Source organism: Xenopus tropicalis, chromosome 6, assembly GCF_000004195.4.
Source record: "Xenopus tropicalis strain Nigerian chromosome 6, UCB_Xtro_10.0, whole genome shotgun sequence".
Classification (NCBI taxonomy): domain Eukaryota; kingdom Metazoa; phylum Chordata; class Amphibia; order Anura; family Pipidae; genus Xenopus; species Xenopus tropicalis.
This window is the reverse complement of record NC_030682.2, coordinates 118,964,118-118,990,043: the sequence shown is the minus strand read 5'-3', so window position 1 is coordinate 118,990,043 and position 25,926 is coordinate 118,964,118. Positions and strand designations below refer to the sequence as shown.

General features: G+C 37.2%; 1 protein-coding gene across 7 annotated transcripts in view; it reads left to right on the top strand.

Annotated features, from left to right (window-relative positions):
* The window catches only part of mybl1 (MYB proto-oncogene like 1), a 35,955-nt gene extending 16,273 nt beyond the window's left edge, over window positions 1–19,682 (top strand). The window contains exons 4-16 of one of the 7 annotated variants that reach the window (XM_031904008.1): window positions 1,008–1,100; window positions 3,243–3,463; window positions 4,153–4,330; window positions 5,251–5,322; window positions 6,522–6,626; window positions 8,195–8,413; window positions 10,069–10,401; window positions 11,745–11,887; window positions 12,649–12,763; window positions 13,940–14,056; window positions 14,157–14,264; window positions 14,718–14,876; window positions 16,299–19,682. In XM_031904008.1, coding sequence (XP_031759868.1) covers window positions 1,008–1,100; window positions 3,243–3,463; window positions 4,153–4,330; window positions 5,251–5,322; window positions 6,522–6,626; window positions 8,195–8,413; window positions 10,069–10,401; window positions 11,745–11,887; window positions 12,649–12,763; window positions 13,940–14,056; window positions 14,157–14,264; window positions 14,718–14,876; window positions 16,299–16,430 — 1,995 coding nt within the window. In that variant the 3' untranslated portion in view covers window positions 16,431–19,682. Of the gene's footprint in view, window positions 1–1,007; window positions 1,101–3,242; window positions 3,464–4,152; window positions 4,331–5,250; window positions 5,323–6,518; window positions 6,627–8,194; window positions 8,414–10,068; window positions 10,402–11,744; window positions 11,888–12,648; window positions 12,764–13,939; window positions 14,057–14,156; window positions 14,265–14,717; window positions 14,877–16,298 lie in introns of all 7 variants that reach the window. The other 6 variants (XM_002935319.5, XM_031904010.1, XM_012965265.3 and 3 more) reach the window with 6 other exon arrangements.
* The last annotated feature ends 6,244 nt before the right edge of the window (window positions 19,683–25,926 follow it).

The following is a 25,926-nucleotide window of genomic DNA, read 5'->3' as shown; positions in this document are numbered from 1 at the left end:
TCTGCAGCAATTAAGTGTTGCTGTAAATGTGCTAGTAATTTCTAGGCAGTAGACAGGGATATGGGAGTTAGAAAACAGATTAATGCTGAGGCATAATGTATAATGTTATTAATATTTTTATCCCTTATCTTTCTCTTCAGACCTCCACTACTCATCTTCAGTTCTGCCATTTATTCTACTTCCTGGTTACTATACCTAGTAGGATCTTAGCAACCAGATAATTACATTAGAGCTTCAGAAGAACAAAATTAATATTTCAAAAACCTCACAGATTAAAACAATTAAAGATCAGTTACAAAAAAAGTCTAAGAATGCCACAGCGTTTCTTTTTTACAGCGAGAGAGATATTAAGGTTTTAAATAATTTAAGAGTGTGCAAAGGTTATTGTATGCTGACACTTTTTAACTGATGATGATATACATACCCTTCAGCATCCTTAAACAACCATAAACTCCACCTACTTATGAGTACATTTGAATCCCCACCTTTTTCACACCCTCTAATCAGAATGGCCTGGTATTTCCCTGGTAAAGACAGAAGGGTGTGCTCCATTGGAACTGATATTAAAATATACCCAGAGGATGTGCATTTTGTAAAGACATTTTATTTTACTACTGCACAGATAGTATTTACTGTAAAACTTATTTTACAGTAAAGCAAAACAAATATGTGTCTGGTGGTATTTATTTTATACAGGGGCCTGTTGGCAAGGGCTTCATTCTGACAGACAGGAGGTACTGTCTTCGGTCTGTCAGGTCTTAGCAGTGCCCAATAATGCACTATGCCAAGAAGAAAGTCTCATCCTTGCCACTTCTAATTGCTTCCTGACAAAAGAGAGTGTGCTAAGGCATGCTGATATGACTTCAGATTGAAGTAGAGGCATTTTAGAATCTAGAAGTTGATAATTTTTTTTTTGTCTTGAACACAAACTTTATGTGATGTGTAATTATTCCATTTCTGTGAGAGATCCATGCCATGTTAGTATTACTTTCTTCTATTAATTGTAGAACCGGTCAGAAGTACAGTGCCAGCATCGCTGGCAGAAAGTTTTGAATCCTGAACTGGTCAAAGGACCATGGACCAAAGAGGAGGATCAAAGGGTAAGTTAGAATATGTGATAATTATCTAGAACTGTATTTTTCAGCCTGTTTCTTGAAAGCCATATTTCTTGCTTCCCTGTAACCCATAACTACTCCCTTCATTAAAATTCTAAAAAGAAATCCATGTGTACAAGTACAAAAAGACGTTGGTTAAAGCAAATAGTTATTAAATAAACTCCTTCCTCTGCCATAGTTACATGTTCCAGGAACTAGGATCTATAGTACTAAGCAGCTGCACAAAGCGTGAAATAAGGTGCAGGTGAGCAAACATGCAATGTGGTCAAGCCTGCTGGCACATAAAAGTTTGACTAATCATATTATATATATAGATGTAATTTATGTCATATGACTCATTGAAACTTGTGAATTATAAAAAATAATGTACCCCCCCATTGTAAAATAAGAGGACATTATAAGTTACCTAGGAGTTCCATGAGCTGTATAAAAACATTCAGCCTTTAACTCCTCAGTGATTTATAATATCCTTATATTTTACAATAGGGGGGTACATTATTCACTACATAATGTATATACCATTGTTCATTCAAGTTCATTCAAGAGTTCAATCAGGTTTCAGATAGTGTTTATTATATGACAGTGGCTCAATGGATAGAACTGCTTTGCAACACTGGGATCCTTCAGTTCTGACCTGGGCATCTGCCCGGGGCATGTGTGAATTCTCCCTTTGTCTGCATAGGATTTATCTGTGTCCTCAGGTTTCCTCCCACACTCTAAATAAACACAAAGAATTCTGGGAACTAGCCCCAAAGAGCTCCAAGAAAATCCCATTTACATGGGTTTATCCTATAGGGCAGTGCTGTCCAACTTCTGTTGTACCGAGGGCCGGAATTTTTCCGACCTATGTGGTGGAGGGCCGATAATGGAAGCCAGTTTTGACCACTCCCCTTTTTGAAACCGCACCCACTTGAAACCACACCCATGTTATCACATGACCATGCCCATATTAATGGTTGTAGTACAGCAAAAACCTGCCATACTCTGCCTGCCCTACCCTGCCTGTATGCCATACTCTGCCTGCCCTACCCTGCCTGTGTGCCATACTCTGCCTGCCCTACCCTGTCTTTGTGTGTGCCATACTCTGCCTTCCCTACCCTGCCTGTGTGTGCCATACTCTGCCTGCCCTACCCTGCCTGCGTGCCATACTTTCACTGTGTGTGCCATTCTTGGCTGGTTTGTGCCATACTTGACCTGTGTGTGCCATACTCTGCCTTCCCTACCCTGCCTGCGTGTGCCATACTCTGCCTTCCCTACCCTGCCTGCGTGTGCCATACTTTCACTGTGTGTGCCATTCTTGGCTGGTTTGTGCCAAACTCTGCCTTCCCTACCCTGCCTGTGTGTGCCATACTCTGCTTGCCCTATGCTGCAGGTGTGTATGGCACACACAGGCAGCATACAGTGACACAATGCTGGCACTGCTCCTACAGTCTGCACAAAAACTATTAAAAAACTTTTTAATTGCAGTCTCACCTCAGTATATGTTCTTTTTGTAGTATGCAGGGATTATTTGTGGGTTTCTACTGCTCCTGAGGTGTGAACAGGGGAACAATGGGGGTGATTACAGCCTGAGCCTGAGGTGTGAACACTGCAGGGGGTGAACAATACAGAGATTAAAAGGTGTGAACAACACAGGGGATTACATGTATAAACAATACAGCCTGATTACAGCCTGAATCTGAGGTGAGAACCATGCAGGGGGGCAGTTAATCACAGTACTGATACCATTTAAAGCTTACACAAGAGTAAGCCATCAAAGCAGCCAGACAGGTGGGGGGCCGCACAGAGGGGGGTCGCGGGCCGCCAGTTGGACAGCAATGCTATAGGGTAAAGCTCACCCAGCACTCCAAAAACCAGACAGATTAATTGGCTCCTGATGAAACTGAGATTGTAAGATCTACTTGGACAGGGACTGAACGATGTATATTCTCTGTAAAGCTCTGCGGAATATATCTGCACTATATAAATAACAGGTAATAATTACCAGTGTTCATATGTCTATAAAATAGCATTTACTGTTGAATGTAAGCCTCTTTAGTTCCAGTATTATCAAAATCTGTTTTCATGTTATTGATTGAATTAATGATATTTAGTAAAGTATTCATTTTTTAATACATAATCTTTCAGGTCATTGATTTAGTTCATAAATATGGCCCGAAGAGATGGTCTATAATTGCCAAGCATTTAAAAGGGAGAATCGGAAAGCAGTGCAGGGAGAGATGGCATAATCACTTAAACCCTGATGTCAAAAAGTCCTCCTGGACAGAAGAAGAGGACCGCATCATATATAATGCCCACAAGCGCTTGGGGAACAGATGGGCAGAAATTGCCAAGCTACTTCCCGGGAGGTACGCAAGTTTTTGTTTGACATTAACACTTCATCTTAAAGGAAAAATCTCATTTTCACAGATAAATAATTAAAGTGGCTTCAGTGTTACTTTGTGAGGGGCATCTTGCCTGTCTGTATATATGTGGATGCTTGTTTGCAGTACTGATCAAAAAGTGTGTATGTTCTTCCTATGTCTGTAGTGTTTTCCTCTGTGCACTCACAGTTTTCTTCTGCAAACCAAAAACATACAGGCATTTTTTTTACCCTATTATTATTATTATTATTATTAGGGATGCACCAAATCTGAATCATGTGACTTTTCATCATATAAAATTTTCTATCCAGAATACACAGGACCTGGGGTTTTACGGATAATGGGTCTTTGTTATAATGTTATTTGGATCTCCATAAATTAAGTCTACTAAATATCATTTTAACATTAATTAAACAAAATAGGATTGTTTAGTCTCCAATAAGGATTAATAATATCTTCGTTGGGATCAGGTACAAGGCAATGTTTTATATAGGCAATGGCCTTCCTGTAATTTGAAACTTTCTGGAAGACAAGTTTCTGGATAAAAGATCCCATACCTGTATTGCTTTTCATACCAGGAATAAGCATAATATGCATTTAGTAATTACATCTATTGATGAATTGGTATTAAGAAAATAAATTAATTATTTTTTTTTTTCTACATTTTATTTTAGGACTGATAATTCAATAAAGAATCATTGGAATTCTACCATGAAACGAAAGGTGGAGCAAGAGGGCTATTTACAGGATTTAATGAACTGTGATCGACTGTCTAAAATCCAGGGCAAACCCTGCACTGCACTTAATCACTTGCAAGCGCAGAGCCAGTATTACATTTCAGCCCAGGCACAAGTAATGACAGTTTTGGTATTCATAGAAAAATATGGCACAGAATTTTTTTCCACATTCTGCAACATTTCTTAGATTTGTTATTCAGTCATCTCTCCTTGATATTGCTCGTATTTGGTTTTAAGGCAGTACAGATCCTATTTACTTCACCTGTGCACTGTGTTTATTAAATGAGAACTAAAGCCTAACTAAAGAAGTAAGACAGAAATGTTACACATTATGTTTTGGGCTTCTGTACCAGCCCAAGGCAACCACAGCCCTTTAGCAGGGAAGATCTGTGCCCCCAAAGATGCCCCAGTAGTCCCTCAATCTTCTTTTCTTCTGATTCCCTGCACATACTCTATGCTGCTGGCACGCACCTGAGCTTAGGGACTGATTCACTATATAATGTATATACATAATATAAATGTCACAATATAAGGCTGATTAGTAATTAATGCAGATAATTACTACAGGCAGCTCATAAACCAGTGCAATAAGCATCAGAATCTAATAATAAGCCCTGTAGCATAATTTTATATGATAGTCCAATCTCATTTTCTGCTTGATAATTTACGACGACCCCTAAGCTCAGCTTCTCAACAGCTGCCCAGAGCCCACTGTCCCACTGTGAATGTCACTGGCACTTTCCAAGAAGGGGAGCTCCTGTGACAAGTTTGAAGTCCTGGATCATTTCTGCTATTTAGTACAGTAGTGTACAATATGGCATTTTTAGCAATATTCATTTTAGGAATTAGTTCTCCTTTAGGACACCCTCACTTTAAAAACTAAGCAACTCTTAGGTAATGCAACATCACCAATAATAAATGATTTTATACTATATCAGTTTTAAATGTGCATTTTTTGCTTTATTTCATTAATTGTGAATTTCAGTGATTCCTGCAACACATTGGCAGTAACACAAGTGTATTCTTTGCTTTTAGATTCCAAGATATACTTCTGTGTCCCATGGTGACAGCTGCATAGAAATTCAAAAATCCTTTTCTTTTATCCAGGTAATGATTAAAAAAAATGAATAAATAGGGCAGTAAGCAGAAATCAGTTGGATTGATGGTTGTTAGAACTGTGTCTTTTACAAAATGTTTCTTGAAGAAAATGATGGGATTAAGTCATTTAGCTCTACATTTATCAGGAGTCTGATGGTGGGTTATTACTGTAAACTATAGTGTAAATTAACAGTATTTTAATTACAACAGTCACAAGATACACTTGTCTAGACTTGCCCAAAAAATATTGAAGCTGAAATTTTTCTTTCCATTGATACAACTGATAAAAGAGCTACATTTAGATTGCCCTTACATGCTTTCCTTTGTCAGTATATCTTTAAAAGTATTACTAGATATGTACTATATTTGCTTTATATCATTGTGTATAAAATATCTTGAAGCTGCTACATTAACAAAAAATAAAAAAGTTGTTGAATTTAAGAGAGGTGGCTAAATCAAATTTCAATTTTGTACATGTTGACTTTTATGTATCATGTTCCTTACACTAGACATCCCCATAAATCATTACCCACAAAACAAGTCATTTGGTCAACAGTTACATATTGTAGAACAGATTGAAACAGTTGAACAATGTTTAATGCCATACTTTATGCTCTTATTACCTTTTTCCTTTCATTTCCATTCTTGCTTCCCTATAGGGCAAATATACTTAAGCCAGTGAATAATGAAGGGGTTATGGAGTCTTATGGAGCCATTTGGTACATGCATGGCGGCCCAACCATCCATTCTGACTTATATCTGTGTGCTGTGGGTATTGGTTGGTTTGTCAGTCGGGAAGGTTTTAAAATGACATATTTCCACCTGAAATGGAATAATACAAAACTAGCTATAACATGTATGGCCCAGTCCATTTGTCCCACAGGCCAATCAGTCAGATACCGTACAGGGTCAGCTGTGTAAGGGCACCTTATGGTAACAGTGTAGATCTGCTTTAGTACTACAGTACTGTGTTCTTACCAAATTACCTTGATAAACAAATATTCTTTTACTGCCTCTGCTGAAGAATTTTGTTGCAGTCATACAGTATATACTAGTATTTAGTGCTAAAATAGGAAAGACTGAAACTCATTCACTTGTGTGTCCTTCACTTTACTGTACTGTCCTAAAGTGTGTGGAACTTCTCCTTTCTTTCTTCATGACTATTGTTTTTCCTCTTTTCCTCTTATCTTACATGCCTTTCTCAGCAGCCCTTTGTTGATGAGGATGACCCGGATAAGGAAAAGAGAATAAAGGAGCTTGAGTTGTTGCTTATGTCAGCTGAGAATGAAGTCAGAAGAAAGCGGGTACCATCTGTAAGAATTGTGTGACCCTTTTCCCACATTCCTTTCTATTAACCTGTCATGTGGCTTTTCTCTGTCCTTAATTTTCAAACACTTTCTTTGTTATGGTTTAACACATCCATCCTCACTAAAATAAGAAAGCAAGATACAGTATGATCTGCTGTCTTAGGGACGGTTGTGAATAATTTCTGTGAATGTACAGAAATTATTTGATTTTGTGCAGAGAGTAATTTAAAACTGTTCTTTTATTTAGGAGAGCTGAAGCTCAACAACTATATTGGCTAGAAATGCTATACCTTGTGTTTTGGTGCCTTTTTAGTAGCCACAGGCCACAGCTGAACTCTAGCAGTGAAGATTTGTGCCTCTAAACGTGCCTCAGTAGCTCCCCATCTTCTTTTCTCCTGTCAGTAGAACATTTTCATTGTGCCTTGGGCTGATATCAGTTACTTGCACTAAGATACCATCTCACAATAGAGTATGTTTACAATATAAAATTCACAATACAGTGCATGCATTCAGTATCACAAATGATTAATAATAAATGATCCCTGTAGCATTGACCTCTATATAAGATGTATTCTCATTTTCCATCAATATTCTTATGATTTCCAAAGACACCTAAGCATAGTTTTCTAACTACAGCCCAAAGTACACTGAGCGCGTGCACTCAAAAATGGCCAAACAAGATCAGAATATGGAGAGCTACTGGGCTGGTAAAGTAAGTTTATTTTTTAGTTTATTTGTTAGTCTTTATATAAATTAAGTATTCAGAATAATTCTTAAATAAGAGGTTACCAACACTCCTTCAAAGAAAATGCAAATAAATGATTGACCAATTATGATGACCCATGGAGCTTTTCTAGTATCAGAAATTTTCCTTTTCATTGGAAATATAAAACAAGTATAATATGATTTTCCTTTGTAGGGATTACCTAGGTTGTATAAAGAATAAAGAAGCAGGAACATTCAGATACAGTTTGGTGTTTTTCGGGCTGCTGATGAACTTGGGACAACCACCTGTTTGCACATGTCCTGTTCAGAGTGATGCCATAAATTCTACCATAAATGCTTCTTCCTTGGTTAACATTTGTTATACTGATTTTTGTGTTTTTGGCAGTCAAGGTGATAGGTGTTTAGGTGTAGACAGCCTTATTATAGAGAGAAAAAGAAAAGTAGACATTGGCTGGAATAAGAGATGGCATTTCTATTTTCAGTGACAATGTGGGTCATTTATAAGCACTGGGCTCATTTGCGCCTTGGCAGAAATGCAGGACAACCAATCAGATGTTAGTTTCCAATGTTCTACCTGCAGCTGGTTTAAAAAGGCAACCAGTCAGTGATTAGCCCTGTTATGCCAGCTGCAGGTAAAACAATTGAAGCAAACTTCTGATTGGTTGCCCTGCATAACTGCCCAAGAGCAAATTTGCCCAGCGTTCATAAATATCCCCCCCCATGACATTTATCATTTGCATATTGTACATGTTACAGGATTCATTGCTAAACTGACAACCTGCAAAAACCTCTGCCACTGGTGTGCCATTCATCTGTATCTGTTTTCCCCTGTCTGTTCTCTTTTTCAGCCAAGTTCCTCAAGCTGGATAGACAGTTTTAGTGTGGAGGAGAGCATGTCCAATACAGTGACCCACTTAGAAGAACAAACATATAGCCTAGATGAAATACCCATAACCTCTGGACAGCAAAGTGTTAAGGAGAAGATTTTGGCTCCAGAAGCAAACATAGTACTGCAGCCTTTGGGGACAATACCAGAATTTTCAGAAACCTTAGAGCTGATCGATGTGGTAAGTGCAATTCTCACCTTGCTGCAATACTCTCTCTTAATGATGTATTTTACCCTTTTATATTTTAAAGTGGATGTTTCCCTTTTATTTTAACTTCTAGTATTCTAAAGGACCTGGGGACCTGTCACCCTAAGAAATAATTCCAAATTCCTTTCTATTGTGTTTGTTAAGCAAAAAAAACTTTGCTTACACTATATTAATGATATTAATTTTTCCTTGGAATTTTTTTTTTGGAATTACACAATTGCAACAAGCAGACAGGTGCCATTTTGTGTGCTGTGTTATTAAGGCAAGTTTGGTATCATGCCAAAATCTTGTTTATGTGCCGGAATGGTGGACCTGATGCGGGTAACCATGCCAATGCACTGACTTAACAATACGATGGTGAGGAGGGAGTGGGAAAGTGAGTTCTGAATGGAAGGTTAAAGTAATTGTCTGCCCCGCCTCTATGCCTAAGCCATAGAAGCGGGGCAGACAATATATGATTGACAGCTGGGATTTCAAGTGCCTTTATTATGGGTTTGGATGTTTTAATATTAAAATGCATTTGGGTTTCATGTTTAATTTGCAAAGGACTTTTATTATACAGCTTTTTATGTCTGGATGACAGGTCCCCTTTCAGTTGGTCTTCATTAGTTAGTTTGTATATTTAGTCTACCTATGTGCAGGCCAGTTTAAGTACAATTTGCTATCATTTTATAGACAACTATATGTGTAAAGGGATAATTTTCTTTCAAATTGTAAAATAATATAAACTTTTAAATTGTTATATGTTCACAACAATCCTTTGCAGTGTTCCATGTAGTCACTTGAATAGAGGCTACAATATTTATCCTTCAGCTGAAATATATTTCCTTGACATCTGTGCAGGCCTGTTCTCAAAGGGGCAGTATACACTTGTTTTTAGCATAATTGCAATGAATAGAGCCAACTGTTGGCCTCCACTGGAGCAGGTATGGGGTTTAGGGTTGCCACCTTTGCTGGAGGCTAAACCTGAACAAAGGGGGCGGGACAGATGACATTGGGGGTGGGGCAGTGATGTTGGGCATGGGCATCAAGGCGGTCACAATGATGTCAGTGGGATTATGATGCCAAAGTGGGATTATTGCATCATTAGATTTCTGTCCAGTTTTCTTAGTGTTTTAAACTGGAGAGAAAGTTTTGAACTGGGCAGCCCTTTGAAAAACTGGGATGTCCAGTTCAAAACCACATGAATGGCAACCCTATTTCTAGCTATATTCTACCTGAAATGTATGTCCAATCCTTAAATTGACAATATTAGATCTATCATACATAAATCAGTTTGTTTCTGTAATAATAAGAAATTAACTGTACTTGATGATAACTTAGCCATGTTGAGTATCTTAATATTTGTCTTTCATTTATTGGCCAGATTTTCGTTTGGGTTTCACAACTCTGAAAACCAAACAGACAGTTGAGAACAGGCCTTAGAAAAACCAAACTGTTTTGGTCAAAACCGAACAGGTGGCAACCCTCATGGGGTTATAACACCTCTTATAAGCCTGATGCCTCTGTAGAACTTTATCACCAAATGATATGAAGTAATTTTTTTTGAATATCAGAATACCAACTACTAGACACTGAAACATTTTAATGCCATGCACATATTCTATAACCCTTTTTGTATTTATCAGGATTCTGTAGATTGGAATAACTTTGAAAACTGTGAGTTGCCCTTTTTTTTGGCTTCCCCTGCCAAAAGCACACCATTAAAATGGATTCAGGTTCAGCATGGGAACTCTCCGGATTGGGCTCTTAACTCTTGTCTGGGGCAGGCTGATGGAAGGTGTTCAGCGAGCAGAGTGCTCTCCTCATCTCCTGCTATGCCAAAGTTTTACTCACCTCCGGCAATTCTAAGGAAGAAGAAATTACACCCTGATTTGTCACTTACTCCAGAAGCACGGGATGCCGGAAATGTAGTTCTTAAAGGGACACCAGTAAAAAAACTTCCGTATTCTCCCTCTCAGGTATGATACGCTGTGGACTTTAAGGGTGAAGACACACAGAGCTACTAGTAGTACAATACTGAGAATTGCTTCTGCTAAAACACACGTTGAGACTGTTATCAGTAAATGATCAGCATTGTCTACTTTACTAGCCACTACAAGTAGCTGCTACTAGTAGCTCCATGTGTCTTCACCCTAAAGGAAAAATATGATTGTATTTATGTGAATTTTTTTTGTTCAAAACTCTATAAATATTAAGTTAAAAATACAGGCACAGAGGCATAGTGTAATTAAAAGCAAATTGTTTGTTTGTATAAAATATATTAAAGGAGAATGCAAGTCAAAATGTAAAAAGCATACTGCCCAATAGTCCTCCTATTGTTTAGTAAAAACGCCACACTTTTGGCTCACCTAATCAAATATTTACTCAGTCACACTTAGGGCTCTGGTACACGGGGAGATTAGTCGCCCGCGGCAAAACTCCCTGCTCGCGGGCGACTAATCTCCCCGAGTTGCCTTCCCCCTGCCATCCCACCAGCGAACATGTAAGTCGCCGGCGGGATGGCAGACGCGGCTGGGCGATTTCGGGAAATCGCCGAAAAAGCCTTGCGAGTCTTTTTCGCCGATTTGCGCGAAATCGCGCCGCCGCGTCTGCCATCCCGCCGGCGACTTACATGTTCGCCGGTGGGATGGCAGGGGGAAGGCAACTTGGGGAGATTAGTCGCCCGCGAGCAGGGAGTTTTGCCGCGGGCGACTAATCTCCCCGTGTACCAGAGCCCTAACTTCACATTTTCTAGAACAGGCAGCCATCTCTAAAAAGGTATTCTCCCTTCCTTTCCCTCCTTGCTTCATACTGCACATGTGTTTCATTCCCCCCCCTCCCCTCTGCCAGATCCGCTTCTGATTGGCTGGTGGGCATGTGTAGCTCAGAACAGGAGACAGGATCAAGTTACACACATGCTCAGAGAATAGGAAGGCTGCCGCTGGCACCTACAGGAAGGGGAGAGAGATTTCAGTGATGTCACTGTAGGCTTCACACTGCTGTAGGCTGCCAGCACCATATCTCAGAGAAGCAAGCAGGGATCTGGGAATTTAGATATGCAGTAAGTACTTAAAAAGAATGCCTTTAGACTTACTTTTAATTTATATTAACCTTTCATTGTCCTTTAAGCCATATCAACTAGTTTCAGGATTGCTTTCAAACATCATGCCGTTAAATGCCAAATGTATGCAAAAATCCAGAGAAATATATGTATTTTACTTTACAGATCCCAGAGACTTAAAATGAATGCTGATTTAGATTTGCCTGATAGAAGGTCTCTATGTAAATAATTAAATACATTTTCTTCTATATTCCTTTCAAGTTGTTAAATGTTTGCTCTGGAACATTTGAACATTTGAATCATGAGAACTTACCTCTCACCTCCACGCCAATATGTGGGCAGAAGATCCTTGCAACGCCCCTAAAGAAGCAAGTGACTCCTAAAAAAGATAAAGAAAATGCTGGGTAAGTCATTGGGTGTTGAGGCAATTTGCAACTGGTCTTCATTTTCTATTTTTTGTGATTTCTAATTTTGTGAATTATGTAGCTTACTATTTAGTGGCTCACCAGTTTGGAAATTCAGCAGCTAGCTGGTTGCTATGGTCAACTTTACCCAAGCAACCAGACAGAAGTTTGAAAGAGAGACTGGAGGATGATTGGGAGAGATGAATAGAAAGCCAAAACAAGATAATGTAACAATAACATAAAATTGTATCCTTACAGTGCAATAGTTGTTTTTTCTTCTGGGGTCAGTGACCCCCATTAGTTATAATATGTTAAAATATAATAACTTAAACATGAACCATTCCTTTTAGAAAGTTGCTGTTGAACAAAAGCTTTTTTTCTACTATGTAGTTTTGTAACCTTTATCACAAAGAAGAAGAAAGAAAAAAGAAGATACACAATACATGAAAATTATTCAAAGAGCTACATAATAATGCTACATTTTTACTGCATCAGCGCCACTTTAATTCCTTTTGAATGCTTATTATTCCTTTTTTCTGCTACCGCACACACATTATATTTCCATTTTATATGCCTGACTCTAGAATTAGTTTCTAATAACAGTGCAATTGAAAATTGACTTTGTAACATTATCTGTAACTTTTATTTTTAGTGCTCTCAAATGAGGAAAACTAAATTTGGAAATGTTTTAGGTTTGGGTGTAGATTGCTGTAGATTAAACTTGTTGAATATCACTAAACTGAAATACTTGTGTTAAAAAGCTTTAGAACACCTACTATAAGAAGATCTCTACTGGCTATGACTCCTAGAACACCGACACCATTTAAAAATGCTCTTGCTGCCCAGGAAAAGAAATATGGCCCTCTCAGAGCTGTGGTATGTATGCAAGTAAAAGCTTTTGTCATATTTAAGGGCCCCCTATTTTTATTACCAATCAAAATACCCTATATGTTATTACATATGTGGTATTTTGATTGACAATAAAAATAGGGGGCAGTTTAAAGACTGGCTTCTTGCTACAGGTTGCTACAAATTTTTTATGTTGTAAATTATAGTAAAAATGCCTTGGGATTGTTCAGATTTGCTAATCAAAACTAGGGAGTAAAGGTTAAGATTGCTTCTATGATGTAGAGGCAGGGGAGTTTACCAGGATGCAATTTGTACATGGTGGCAAAGAACACTGGCTCAAAAAGGGAGTTATCACTTAAATTTCCCATGGGATATGTAATGAATTCTATAGATTTGCAATAGTTTGCAAAAGATTTAATAACTGAAAGCAACCAATCATCAGGTAGCATTGGTAATGTGTTGTTAATGTGGTAATGTGTTTGAAAGCAAATATCTGATTTGCTGCTATTGGTTACTAGGCAACATGCAGCCATTTTTTACTTTTATTATATTATACCCTATTACCTAGCAAAAGCCAGCAATGGAATAATGCTAAATAGCCTCAGTGATTCACCTGGCTTACAAAGGCCAAACATTCTTAAGGCCAAAGTCACACATGACGTACCATCCGCTTCTGTCTGCCTGTGTTTTTTATGCAGATGGAGAGAAGTGGATAGTATTCCATGTGTGACTGTGGCCTAAAGGCATTTACCGTGCATTTTTTTAAATTGTTTTTATGTTTTGAATGATGTGTACTGCTTGAAAAAGCCTAATGGGTTTCCAGCAGCAGCAAATAAACATGGAAAAAAGTCATATATATTCAAGGAAAAATGCATTGTCTGTTAATGCAAGGTGACTAGAAGAAGGACTCAAAAGATAAAGCTAGAAGCAGAAAAACTGGAAGACAAAATAAGAAAACACATCATTACAAAATGGCGAACTGTGCATAAAGAAGCCTTCCTTTAGGTGTGGAAGACACTAATTCTGTAATGAAATAGCATAGATTAAACAAATGTAAAGCAATTCTATGCTAATGCTTAAAACAGAATCAGAATTAAGTACTTGGGCAGACTAGCTGGTATTTTTCATAGGGGGTATTAATATTTATATTGTGTCACTAAAAGAGTCTAATCTGTTATTTAGGAATACTTTCTTGTGTTTTAGATGCAACCTCTAGTCTTTGTTGAAGAAGATATCATGGAGGTTTTGAAGGAAGAGACTGGAAAAGATGTCTTCATAAAAGAAAAAAGGGCATCTGATTGTAAACCAAATAAACAAGAGGTTAGAATTCCCTTTTTAACTTTGTTTCTGTACTATACTGTATTGGCAATATTACCATGACTATGCTATCCCTCTAACTGGCAATATTGTTATTGTTTAGCATATTTCTACTGTGAGGAAAGTTCGCAAATCATTGATCCTTGACAGCTGGGATAAAGAGGAACTTGGTACAGATTATTTGGCTCCAGATGAGGTTTCTGAATCACAGGTATGGAATACTTTCTTTTTGTATTGGTCAGCAATATGCAGCTGTAAATAGTACACACAGAAGGTATTATGGCAAACAAACTAGAACACAAAACAATTAAGGCTTTCTTCATTCAGTGTGGTTGTTTGTTGAATTACTTACAACCTAAATACAGGACAGTTAAAAGAAGAACATTTCTGGCAAAAAATCTAAAAATACTAACTGGTGCAGAAAACTATTTAAATTACCAAGGGCACTTAGATACCTTTGCAATGTTACATAGCAAAAGGAATGCTTATTTGTCCCTCAACTGATGATTATGTGCAGAAGTCTCTTTTTTTTGCTACCATTTTTTTGCTACCAGTATGTCAGACTTTATGACCAAGTTTAACTCACAAGTTGATGTACATTGGTACTTTATTTTCTACCGGGCTGTTAACAAAACAACAATCCATAATGCCTTTGTATTATCAGAATGGGAATACACTTCCTACGTCTTTCCTAATGATACCTTTGGGGGAGAGACAAGACCGAAAGTGCAATGTGAGCACTGAAACTCAAAAAGGAAATGTAACACAAAGGAAAAATTACATTCCTGCCATGAGAAATGTCAAGGTGCAAAGTTCTGTGCAGGTATGTTGCATTTCCTTCAGTCATTCTTAATGACAGAGGGTATAATGTCCCAAGAAGACTTTAATCTGAAAGCAGTAATCTATACTGAAAGCATGAATCCCATACAAGCATATGCTACAAAAGAGTGCTATGATGTCACCATCCATTGAATGTAGCAGAATAAAAGAGGTGTTTCTAGAAGGGGATTCCAGATAGCTAATATAAACCCTTATAGAAAAACACAGTGGGAATTGTACATCTGAACAGCTTATGGCTGAGCAGAAATATCAGTGCTTCTGTCTCTGACATCTGAACAGCAAATAGATCTTAGATCAGTTGAATGCTTGCATCCTTGGTTTGTATGAAACAAGAAATACACAGGATACAGGTTCTACAAATGTTATAATATACACATATAATACACAGAGCTGTATAATATATCTTAATAAACTCTGCTTTAGTGATGTCATTAGTTATAATCAGTTCTTGGTGATGTCAATGAATAATGTTGTACACCAAATAGGTATTATATGTATTATAAAAGCTAATTTACCTCTGCACAAAAATATGATGAGTTTTATGATTTACAAAAATGCTTTTATGGTCATCCAACTACTCTGTATATAATTTACAATAAGGGATACACTATTTACTATACAGGTATGGTATTCGTTATCCGGAAACCCATTATTCAGAAAGCAGCCGGGAAGGCCATCTTCGATAGACTCAATTTTAATCAAATAATTTACATTTTTAAAAATGATTTCTTTTTTCCCTGTAATAATAAAACAGTAACTTGTACTTGATCCCAACTAAGATATAATTAATGCTTACTGGAGGCAAAATCATCCTATTTGGGTTTGTTTAATGTTAAAATAATGTTTTAGTAGACTTATGGAGTTCCAGATTCTGGAAAGACCCATTATCCAGAAGACCCCAGGTCCCGAGCATTCTGGGTAACAGGTCCTATACCTGTAGTATAATCTGATTTTGATTTTTTATCTAATAGTATGAAGATCCAAATTACAGAAAGTTTTTGGAAAACCCCAGGTCCTATACCCGTATAATTCTGTGTGTGTAAGCAGTAATGGCTCTTCATTGTTATGCATAAATATAAGCTTCTTTCCATTTTAATAATGACCCAAGAAGTGCAACAGAGGATGGTGATTGTACTCCATTTCTTACAGTGCCACATTTCTTGATCAATATTGAATAGCAATACTTTAAATCTATATTTATAATAGCAGCTATTTTTTATTTTTATTGGAGTGCTGGTTTATCGCAGCATTATTGTTTTATGTATAAATATGTATTAAAGCATCTTCTAATGTGAAATGCACACCTCTGCTGGGATATAAACAGAAGTATAAGCTAATCAGTCCTAAGTCACCTGAGTCACCACTGTATTTGCTTGTTGCTTACAATTGTGTATTTGCCTTTCAGCCTCTCTGCGAATGGGAAACAGTTGTATATGGGAAGACAGAAGACCAAGTAATCATGACAGAGCAAGCAAGGAGATACCTTGATACCTACAAACAAGCTTCCAGCTCTGGATTAAGGCACCTAATTTTATGAATGTTGGATGATAACTGGTGATGCCAGTTGCCCCCTTTTTTACACAGTGCACTATAATTGTTAATATTTTACTTATTAATTGTACAGTAGAACTTTGTATTATATCATAGAAGTTTTATTTAGTATTGCTTTAAAAAGAAACTTTAGAGGTTTTTATAGGCTCTGTAGATTTGAAGTTAAGATCCATCCTGAGCAAAACTAGAGTATAACCAGAAAATGTTGTCTTTATTCATTAGCTGGCTTAGGTGAGAACACTACAGGCATAGTTCTCTAGGTGAGTTGTTTAATTGTAAAAATAAGGATTTTTCTTTTCAACATGCTGACAGCCACATAAGACATGTATATTTTTCTGCATCTTCAGTACCAAAACTTATAACAATTTACGACATTTTAATGACATATATAGATTTATATGTGCCACATAGGAGTGATTTCTGCTGTATTTGACTTTTTAGTCTGTCTCCTTGGATTTTTTAATACCAAAACAGATCATAATTTGAAGACTTTATAGAGTGATTATGGTCAGCCAGCTTCTTCATATGAGCCTCTTGCTGGCTATGTATGAGTTTGCCTAACCAGAGAGTTCAGCAACTGCCTTATCTTTTCATAAATGACTTTAAAGTTATTGGGAAAGGCTGTCAAATAGGCTAAGAAGCTTTCTTCTTTCTGGAACCTACTCCTACTTTTCAAAGAGCATCAAAGATGTCTTTTGAAGCTGTTTTAAAGAGTTTTAAAAGATAGACAAGTGATATCATTTACATATTTACAGTAAATCAATAATGAAAAAAGTCCACCTTTGTTTAAATGTTACAGAAGGTACAGATACAGTCAACTCCTTTATGTATTTATTACGACAAATCCTTTTGTAATAGATTTTCATACTAAGACTTTTTTTATGCTCGTTATGTGTGTGTTTGTGGCCAATGTCTCCAAAAGTCTGGTACTTCATTTAGTTGTCAGGAAGGTCAAGCAGTTGCACTAATAGAATTCTGTACAGTGAATAAGAACCCAGCAAAATACTAGTGTTATTGATATTTATGTATACATGGGTACTTACAATTTAGGTAACCAACAAGGGAATTTTGTCTTTCTGAGATAGAATGTATCAGTATTTGTTTCTCAGGCTGAGAAATGTGATAGGATGTTTGAATGTATTTTACAGGGTGTGGGAACATGATGAGATTTTCCCCCTGCATCGCTTCATGCTTGCAGGTATAGGCCATTGTCTATATACATGCAGGTTTGTGACCATTTCCTTATTGTTCCTTGTTTAGCAGCTGCTCCAGACCTTTTACAGTTCTGCCTGCTTTACATGCATGGCCAACATGACAGGCTTCTAGGCTGAGCTCCATTAACTACTGCTAAAGAGAACATAACCAGCATGTTTTTTTTTCTTTGCACTATATTTTAAATCCTGTTTTGAAAGGTCACCACCCACATCAAGGCAGTTATGTTGCATCAAGGAAACAAACCTTCTACTCTGGTATTGTCAATTCACTTTTCCAGAATGCAACATGGAGGCTCTTTTTTATTTTTTACCTGTCACATTTTAGAGACCAATTCAGCTTAGGATCTGTATGTTTAACATATTTGGCCTTTCCAAGCTTTGCACGTTCGATAAAAGCAACAACAGTTGCTTTAGTTGCCTACTATTAGGTATTTGCACTTATTATTTATATATATATATATATTTTTTAACGGATTGTCTTGCTTGTAATGTAGAGAAAGTACTGTAGTATAATGGTGCGCTTGGCAACATATTTGCAAACTGGTAAATAGAATGCTATACTGTAGTTTGGTATTGTATTGTTATTATTTATAAATTTGAAGTTCCTCTCCACCTCTAATATATGCTGCTATAGACAGGAGCAGAATGGGCTGCTACTGAGAGATGGAATGACTGAGCATTACATGCACTGTACTCCAAAAAGAAATGGAACAGCGATACCCTCTCATAAAAAGAAATAGGTTGTCGCCTTGGGTTTTGTTTATTATACTTTTTTAGGAATCCTTACACCCCCAAACAGTATCAGGGTTACACATCACATCTTGGACAACAATGTAACTCTTTTCCCTATAGAATATTAAACTCATGGCCCGTTGTTAAGAGAATACCGTCTTCCTTCTTCTGCATTTGATGCATGGGCAGATAATAGCTTTGGATATACAACTTTTTAGCTCTATATCAGAGGCAGAAGAATTTCCCTGATTGAGCTTTGATTTTTCAGTAGGGTGGGCACTTGGGCAATTAGTGAGGCACCTGATTTGGCTTCATTTGTAAGGGAATGGCAGTATCTATTTAATTGCAACTCCCAGCCTGACTTTCTCTTAATAATATTAAGCCTTTTTTTTTAAAAATAAAGTTGGGTTTTCTGTTAAACTATCAATAAAAATAATGTTGGCACCAACTGCTTCCAAACAATGTACACAGAATTCTTAACTTTAGAATTTCTGGGAGTAAGCTAAAATGTTTACTTACACACAATATTCTCATTAGACATCTGGCACCTGCTTCTAGTTAAGACTTTTCTTACTTGCTTTTATAAATGTATATTGTAATCGTTGAGCATATTGCCCGCCACCAAGGTTAATGTCACATAAAGCTATTCCTCGAGTGTTGACTTCACAGTGACTGCTGCAGGACAGGTCATGTTGATAAAGTGGGTGGAATTGCATTCGATTATTTTTCTTAATAATAATAAGTGTCATAATGTGGGCAGGCTTGTTCTGAGGGGCAGTTGTGCCTGTATTCCATTCTTGTAGTTCTTGCCAGGATTTGACACTGCCACTTTTCTTTAATAAGATTGTTAATACACGAGGAATCGCAGGCTTGTGTCTTTAACTTAATATTAGTTTGCAGAAATGTGTACAGTCGAGGCCTCTTCTATGGCTTAATGTATGAGTTGTGTTTGTTTGTCCTCCATAATGCTAAACACTAAATCCTCTAATGTAGCAGTGAAACTTGCATGGAAATCTGCAATATACAATATTTATTTCTAAACATGTCATACTATTGGACACCATAATAGAAGTCTGCATTTTATGTGTGCTTTATTTTAAGTTAGTTTTCCTTTCTAGTTCTGTTCAAAGCAATTAGCTTAAAGCAAGCAGTCCTGTGTCTCCTTTGGGCACCACAGGACATTGGGCAAGCAGTATCATTATCTGTATCACTGCATTCTTTTCTTACATTTCCCAGTTTCATGTTCATTCATTTTGTTTCCAGATGTCATAAAATAAATCTATAAAAAAGTGTTGGTTGTCATTTGTTGTTGTCTGTTATGTGCATCAAGTAATGTACCATGAATTAAGAATAGCGGGGAGTGTGCTCAAGTTACACACATACACTAATTAATACTGGTATGGGACCTGTTATCCAGCATGCTGGGGACCTGATGTTTTCCAGATAAGAGGTATTTCTGTAGTTTGGATCTTCATACTAAGGATTAATTATATCTTGGGATCAAGTACAAGACACTGTTTTATTACAGAGAATTTTTTTTTAAATGTTTATTATTTGATTAAAATGGTGTCTATGGGAGATGGCAAACCCAGTAATTTGGAGATTTCTAAACAAAGGCTTTCCAGATAACAGATCCTATACCGTTACCATCTAAAAGGGCCTCCATACTATTTTTTTCCCATTGAAAATGGGAGATGAACTTCCTGTAATTTTGAGCTTTCTGGACAGTATCATCATCAAGTTAATTATAATTACAGAATAGATCTGGACAGATAATGGAAGCTAAACATGTGGCCCTAAAGCAGGCGTTTAGTAAACCATTCTAGTACAGCCATTGACCTAAATCATTCCTTACATTCTGCAATACATAGAACATACACTGTCATATTTTTAGTAACTAAGGTTCTCCGTGTTTGTTTGTGCCAAGATCATTCTAATGCCGATTACTACACAATACATTCTGGTGTGCACCTAGCTGTATAATCCATATATTTGGGGTTTTCGAGATTCTCTTTATTTCCTGCAATCTCATGCTTGGTCTCTGCTCTCCCTGCATGTAAAGGCAGCCCCAGGCCACACAAACACCCTTATTCACTAATATGTTACAAGCCGGGAACTTGTCCAGCTTCCCAATCACTACATATAAACCTTAACCCCCAAGGCTCAGTAGCTTTTTATTTCTGGCGCTAGACCCAAATCCTTAGTTGTTACTTGCTAAATGCAAATGGACAAGGGGGGAAAAAAGGTTTTGCCATGAATTGAATGCTCATCCCAGGTCAGCTGTATTGGTCATTCATCTTCAGTGTAGCGTGAAATAATCCCATTGACTGGCCTTTGTCTGTGCAGTCTGCTATGCTGGAGACTAAATGCATGTGATTGTGCTCTGAGCATGGGCCCCATGCTGTGCAGTCAATAGCCCTTCTGTTTTGCAAGGCCGCAATCATCTTCTGGATCATTTCAGAAAAATGTGTTGATTTATAACCGAATTTCTCACCCCTTAGTGATATGATGCATGATTAATGTAGGTGCTTGTGCACTGACTAACAAAAATACAAAAAAAAAAAGAAAAAATACAGAGTTGACATGGCAATAATGCGATGCAAATTGTATTTCTATTTGTTGTGTAATGTTAATTACACCTTGACCAACAATCTCTATACCAATGAGCGTCAGGCAGCCTGACAAAGGGATTACAATTGGTTAGTCTTTATTTCTTTGGGTGCTTTACATGGATGCCTAATATTAAGACCTCTAGTTGCTGCCAAACTACAAATCCAGCATCTGTTCTAGTTCAACAAGAATTAAAGGGTCACAGGCTGGGGATCCTTATTTACATCAGGTTTTCATCTTATTTGTTCGTTACATGTTAATATCCCGTTTTGCTAAACAAGGCAAGGGTTTTCTATTTCTGAGACATTATATACAGCCAAGCAAGGATTCTATTATTTTTCAGGACTATTCTATTATTTTTCAGGACTATATGGCCATTGAGAAAGAATTTTTTCACTTATCTTGCAATATTTCAAAGGTATAGATAAAATGTCCATTAAATTCAGCTGCTCCAGATGATCCCCAGTGCATATAAATATTATTTATACAGTATACTGATACCTATACTAAACTAACTAGATCACAATAGCCTTGGATACTATGCTTGTTCAAGAACTCATCCAGGCCCCTCTTAAAGGCATTAACAGAACCTGCCATTACAACATCACTAGGAAGGGCATTCCCCAACCTCACTGTGAAGAACCATTGTAACTTCTTCAAATGAAAGGTTTTGGATTTAGATACCATACTTAAATATGCACCCTTTTTCCATAAATCATATTTCTTTTTCTTTTGGCACAAATTGTACTGTTTGGGCTGATTCTGGCTCATATAAGTCCCCAACAATACCCAAATACATTCACTATTTATCAACAAATGTTAAAAAAACAGATGTTTGTTCACTTTTCTGTATTTCTCACCCTATTTGAACTGCACAACCAGATTCACATTTGATTTCATTGTTATTAATTTGCACCTCTGTGGAATTCATATATCATTTTGGAAAAGTAATAAAAAATCAGATTATGCTACAGGTATGGGACCTGTTAACTAGAATACTCGGGACCTGGGATATTTTGGATAATGGGTCTTTCCAGAATTTGGATCTCCATACCTTAAGTCTACTAAAAACATTTAACATTAAATAAACCCAATAGGATTGTTTTGCCTCCAATAAGGATTTATTATATCTTAGTTGGGATCAAGTACAAGGCACTGTTTTATTATTACAGAGAAAAAAAATTGATTTATTTGATTAAAATGGAGTCTGTGGGAGTTGGCAATCCCAAAATGTGACGCTCTCTGCATAAAAGGTGTCTGGATAACAGATCCTATACCTGAACCATCTAAAAGGATCTCCATATTATATTTTCCCATTGTTTGGGCCTCAGTATACCTAATGGGGTGTACTAGGTATACTCCATAGACAAGAATCAAGATAATTGCTACTAAAATGTGAAAGTCATGGCAATATCCACATGATATGTAGGTATTCTAAGTTAACCCGACATTGATACAAATTTCATGTTATAACAGCCTCACATACTTTTTAATTATACTGTAATTGGATTTGTTTGGCATTTTGTGTCATGCAAAACACCCTTTTATGGCCCACCAATGTGGTCAAATCAATTGAAACAAAAGAAAATTGATCTGAAGAAGGGAGGCTAAGGACTGCTTAGAGCCTCCTCAATCAGCGAGATAGGAGTGACAGGAGTGAAAGGACTTCCATGGCAGCTGCTGTCATAAAACTAAACAAAGAGGGAAATGTTTTTTTACTTTTCCTGCAACATTAATGTATACATTGATGGCATCAGTTATCCCTATCTAATAGTTGTTAAAAACATGGTGACAACTTGGGGGGTAACTTATCATCATTCAAATTAGAATTTTCTTACAGTAAAACTAGCAAAATTTGAATTATCGTTCAAAAACTCAAAAACGCTAAAACTTGAGTCAGTGGGAGCTATCTTAGGCAAAGTCAAGCCATATTTTCAATTCAAGATTTTCAAGTTTTTCAAAAAATTTTTTAGTTTGTAAAAACACAAATTTAAGATATTTAACTTTTTTCTTTGTTTTTTTAAATGCAAGATTATTCGAATTAGAAAGAAACTGTCCAAATCACAAACTCAAAAATTAATAAAGAAGCCCATTAAAGATATGCTTATTTATAACCTACTACTAATGCAGTATGTTAGTTCTGATATACACACAACTCCTACTTAATGAGGTGTTAATACAGGTATAGGACCCGTTATCCAGAATGCTCGGGATCCGTAATTTGGATCTCCATACCTTAAGTCTACTAAAAAATCAATAAAATAGTAATTAAATCCAATAGGATTGTTTTGCATCCAATAAGGATTCATTATATCTTAGTTGGGATCAATTACAAGGTACTGTTGCATTATTACAGAGAAAAAGGTAAAATTCTGAATTATTTTATTAAAATGGAGTCTTTGGGAATGGGGCTTTCCGTAATTCAGAGCTTTTTGGATAATGGGTTTCTGGATAAGGGATCTCATACCTGTACTATGTACACATAACTTAAGCTCCAATCTAGTTATTTTATTATTACATTCTATGGTTATTTCGGCATTTGTGTCTAAGTATGGACCTCACTGTGTAAGCAGTGCTGTGTGTGTTCAGCAGTGCTTCATAGAGTAGAGCTGGAAGGTGGAGGGCACATGGTTACCCACTGGACCAGCCATATTTTGCACACTGAGATCTCTTGTAGCATTAAGCACAGGCCTCATATGAGCTCATGTGAGATGCACTATGCATGCCAAGCCTGATTTTTCATTCACACAAGATGCAGGGTGCAAGGATATACCTGTCAGAGGTAAAGCTGTAAGTTTCATAGGCTCTGTGTATGGGCCCTAAGGGGCGCTCCAGCAATGATGCCTTGTAAATGAACTTAAAGTGGTGAAAATACATACAAAAACCAGGTGGCTTTTTTACCAGCAACTCTTTAGCTGTCTAAACCTGCCATCTGACTTATCTGATCCGACTTGCATTGCAGCTGTTGGGATCAGATTTTGTAGGATAAATGCAAAATTTAATGCTGTTGTGTGACAAGACAAAATCAGATCAAAATCTCCTGTGTAGCTTAGCCCTGACACATATATCTAAATGAGATCCCATAAATATTTCACACTGAACACATTTGCGTGTTACCTACTTTAGGGCTAAACTATGTGGGTGATTTTGATCAGATCTTGTGGGACCCAACAAAATCTGATCCCCCTGCTGCAATTCAAATCAGATCAAGGTGGGGTTTACTCATGCATCTATATCTGATATTCAGTGTCTTTAAATAAGTAGAAAAAGTCTGTCAGACACCATCAGATTTGATATTGTCGGATGCAGACGTAGCACGCAGTGCTCCCTTCCAACAGATGTGCTGTGTCGGATGCAAATCTCCCATGTACTTTATACATTAGATTTTTCTATCAGTTCCATTATATTTTGACCCATGTGACAACATCTAATTTGTAGCATGCAATCTGACACCATCTGACAAAATCCTGTAGTTTAGTGTTATAAAGAACTATATATATAAGTATATAGAATTATATATATATAAGTATATATACATCTTTAAAATCTTCTTTATAGAAATCTATCACTGTGAACCTTGTTAGGGTGCATGAAAAAACATTCAATAAAAATTGTGTAATCTATGATAAACAGTAACTTCAACCAGTAACAAATGTTAGTGTTTCACTGTGTTGAGTACCTCTGTGCTATTAAACTGTCTCATTGTGAGAGTGATTGATGCCCAAAGTCTGTCTTTGTCTTTTGTGCAGCTTTGTGACTGACAGAAGTGTGCCACTGGTTAGAGAGGGAGGCCATATAATTCAATAGACAATCAGTTTACAAATTCATGAATGGCCCTTCAAGGCAAGGAAAAAATAAAAAGCAAGGTCAACATGTGTTTGGGGTATTTGATTAGAAGTGGACCAGCATGCATGCATCCTCCTGGTCTGCCAAACGCCCAAGCTTTGTCTATTCCAGACACCAGATGGAAAGCAATTATATGAGTGACAGGCAGGTCATCTGGTGTATATATGAAAAGGGCGCATACATTTTGGTGTAAAAAAAAATTCTCCTTTTTGTTAATTTAAAGCTCATTAACTTCTTTACTCCTTGCAAGCCTTCTTCAAATGTTTCAAAGAAATGCAAAAAAAAGAGAGACATCTTGTGCTTAAATCCAGTATAGCAAATAGCCAGAGGGTACAAAATCCCTACAGTATTACAAAAACTCTGAAACCTTTAATACTTGGACTGTGAAGCTGGAGACAAATCAGATTTTTGCGACACCATTACCTCTACAAAGCAGAACTGTACAACTTATGCACTTCAGGATGCCAATTTAAAATGTACAATATGGTGCTTTGGGTGGCATGGAGATTGGCACAGCTCCTCAAGTTCTGCCAAACCCTCCAGCCATGACCCAATAGACCTGATATTCCTTAACACACACCCATAGCTTTACCTCCCCACAGATATTTGCCTGCTTTCTTTTATGTTGCCTTTTCTTTATCCCCTCCTTTCCAACCTTTACCCCTAACTTGGAACATATCGGTGCCCGGTTTATGATTACTGTCTAAGGAAACTGTTCCTCTCTGTACTAAAAATACTGATGATACTATTTCAACAGCTTATGCACTTCAGTCATTGCTAAACTACAACTTCCAGCAACAGACTTCAGATGTCAGAATGCATATGGAGTTGGCCACAAGCTGTGTACGCCATGTTGCTGCCAATATCTTGTCTTGTTGTGGCCATTATACTCTGCTATACTTGGAATGCTCCGCTTCTTCCACATGCAACTCTGGGGTGGCCCCCCTGTGCACCCCTAAAGACATTTTGCCATGGGTGTCTGTAAACATCTTTGCATGGCATCATTACAAATATGATCAAGCTCCTACACATGATACTTCAAATGACAGACTGTACTAATGTGCTCTCAATGCACTTGTG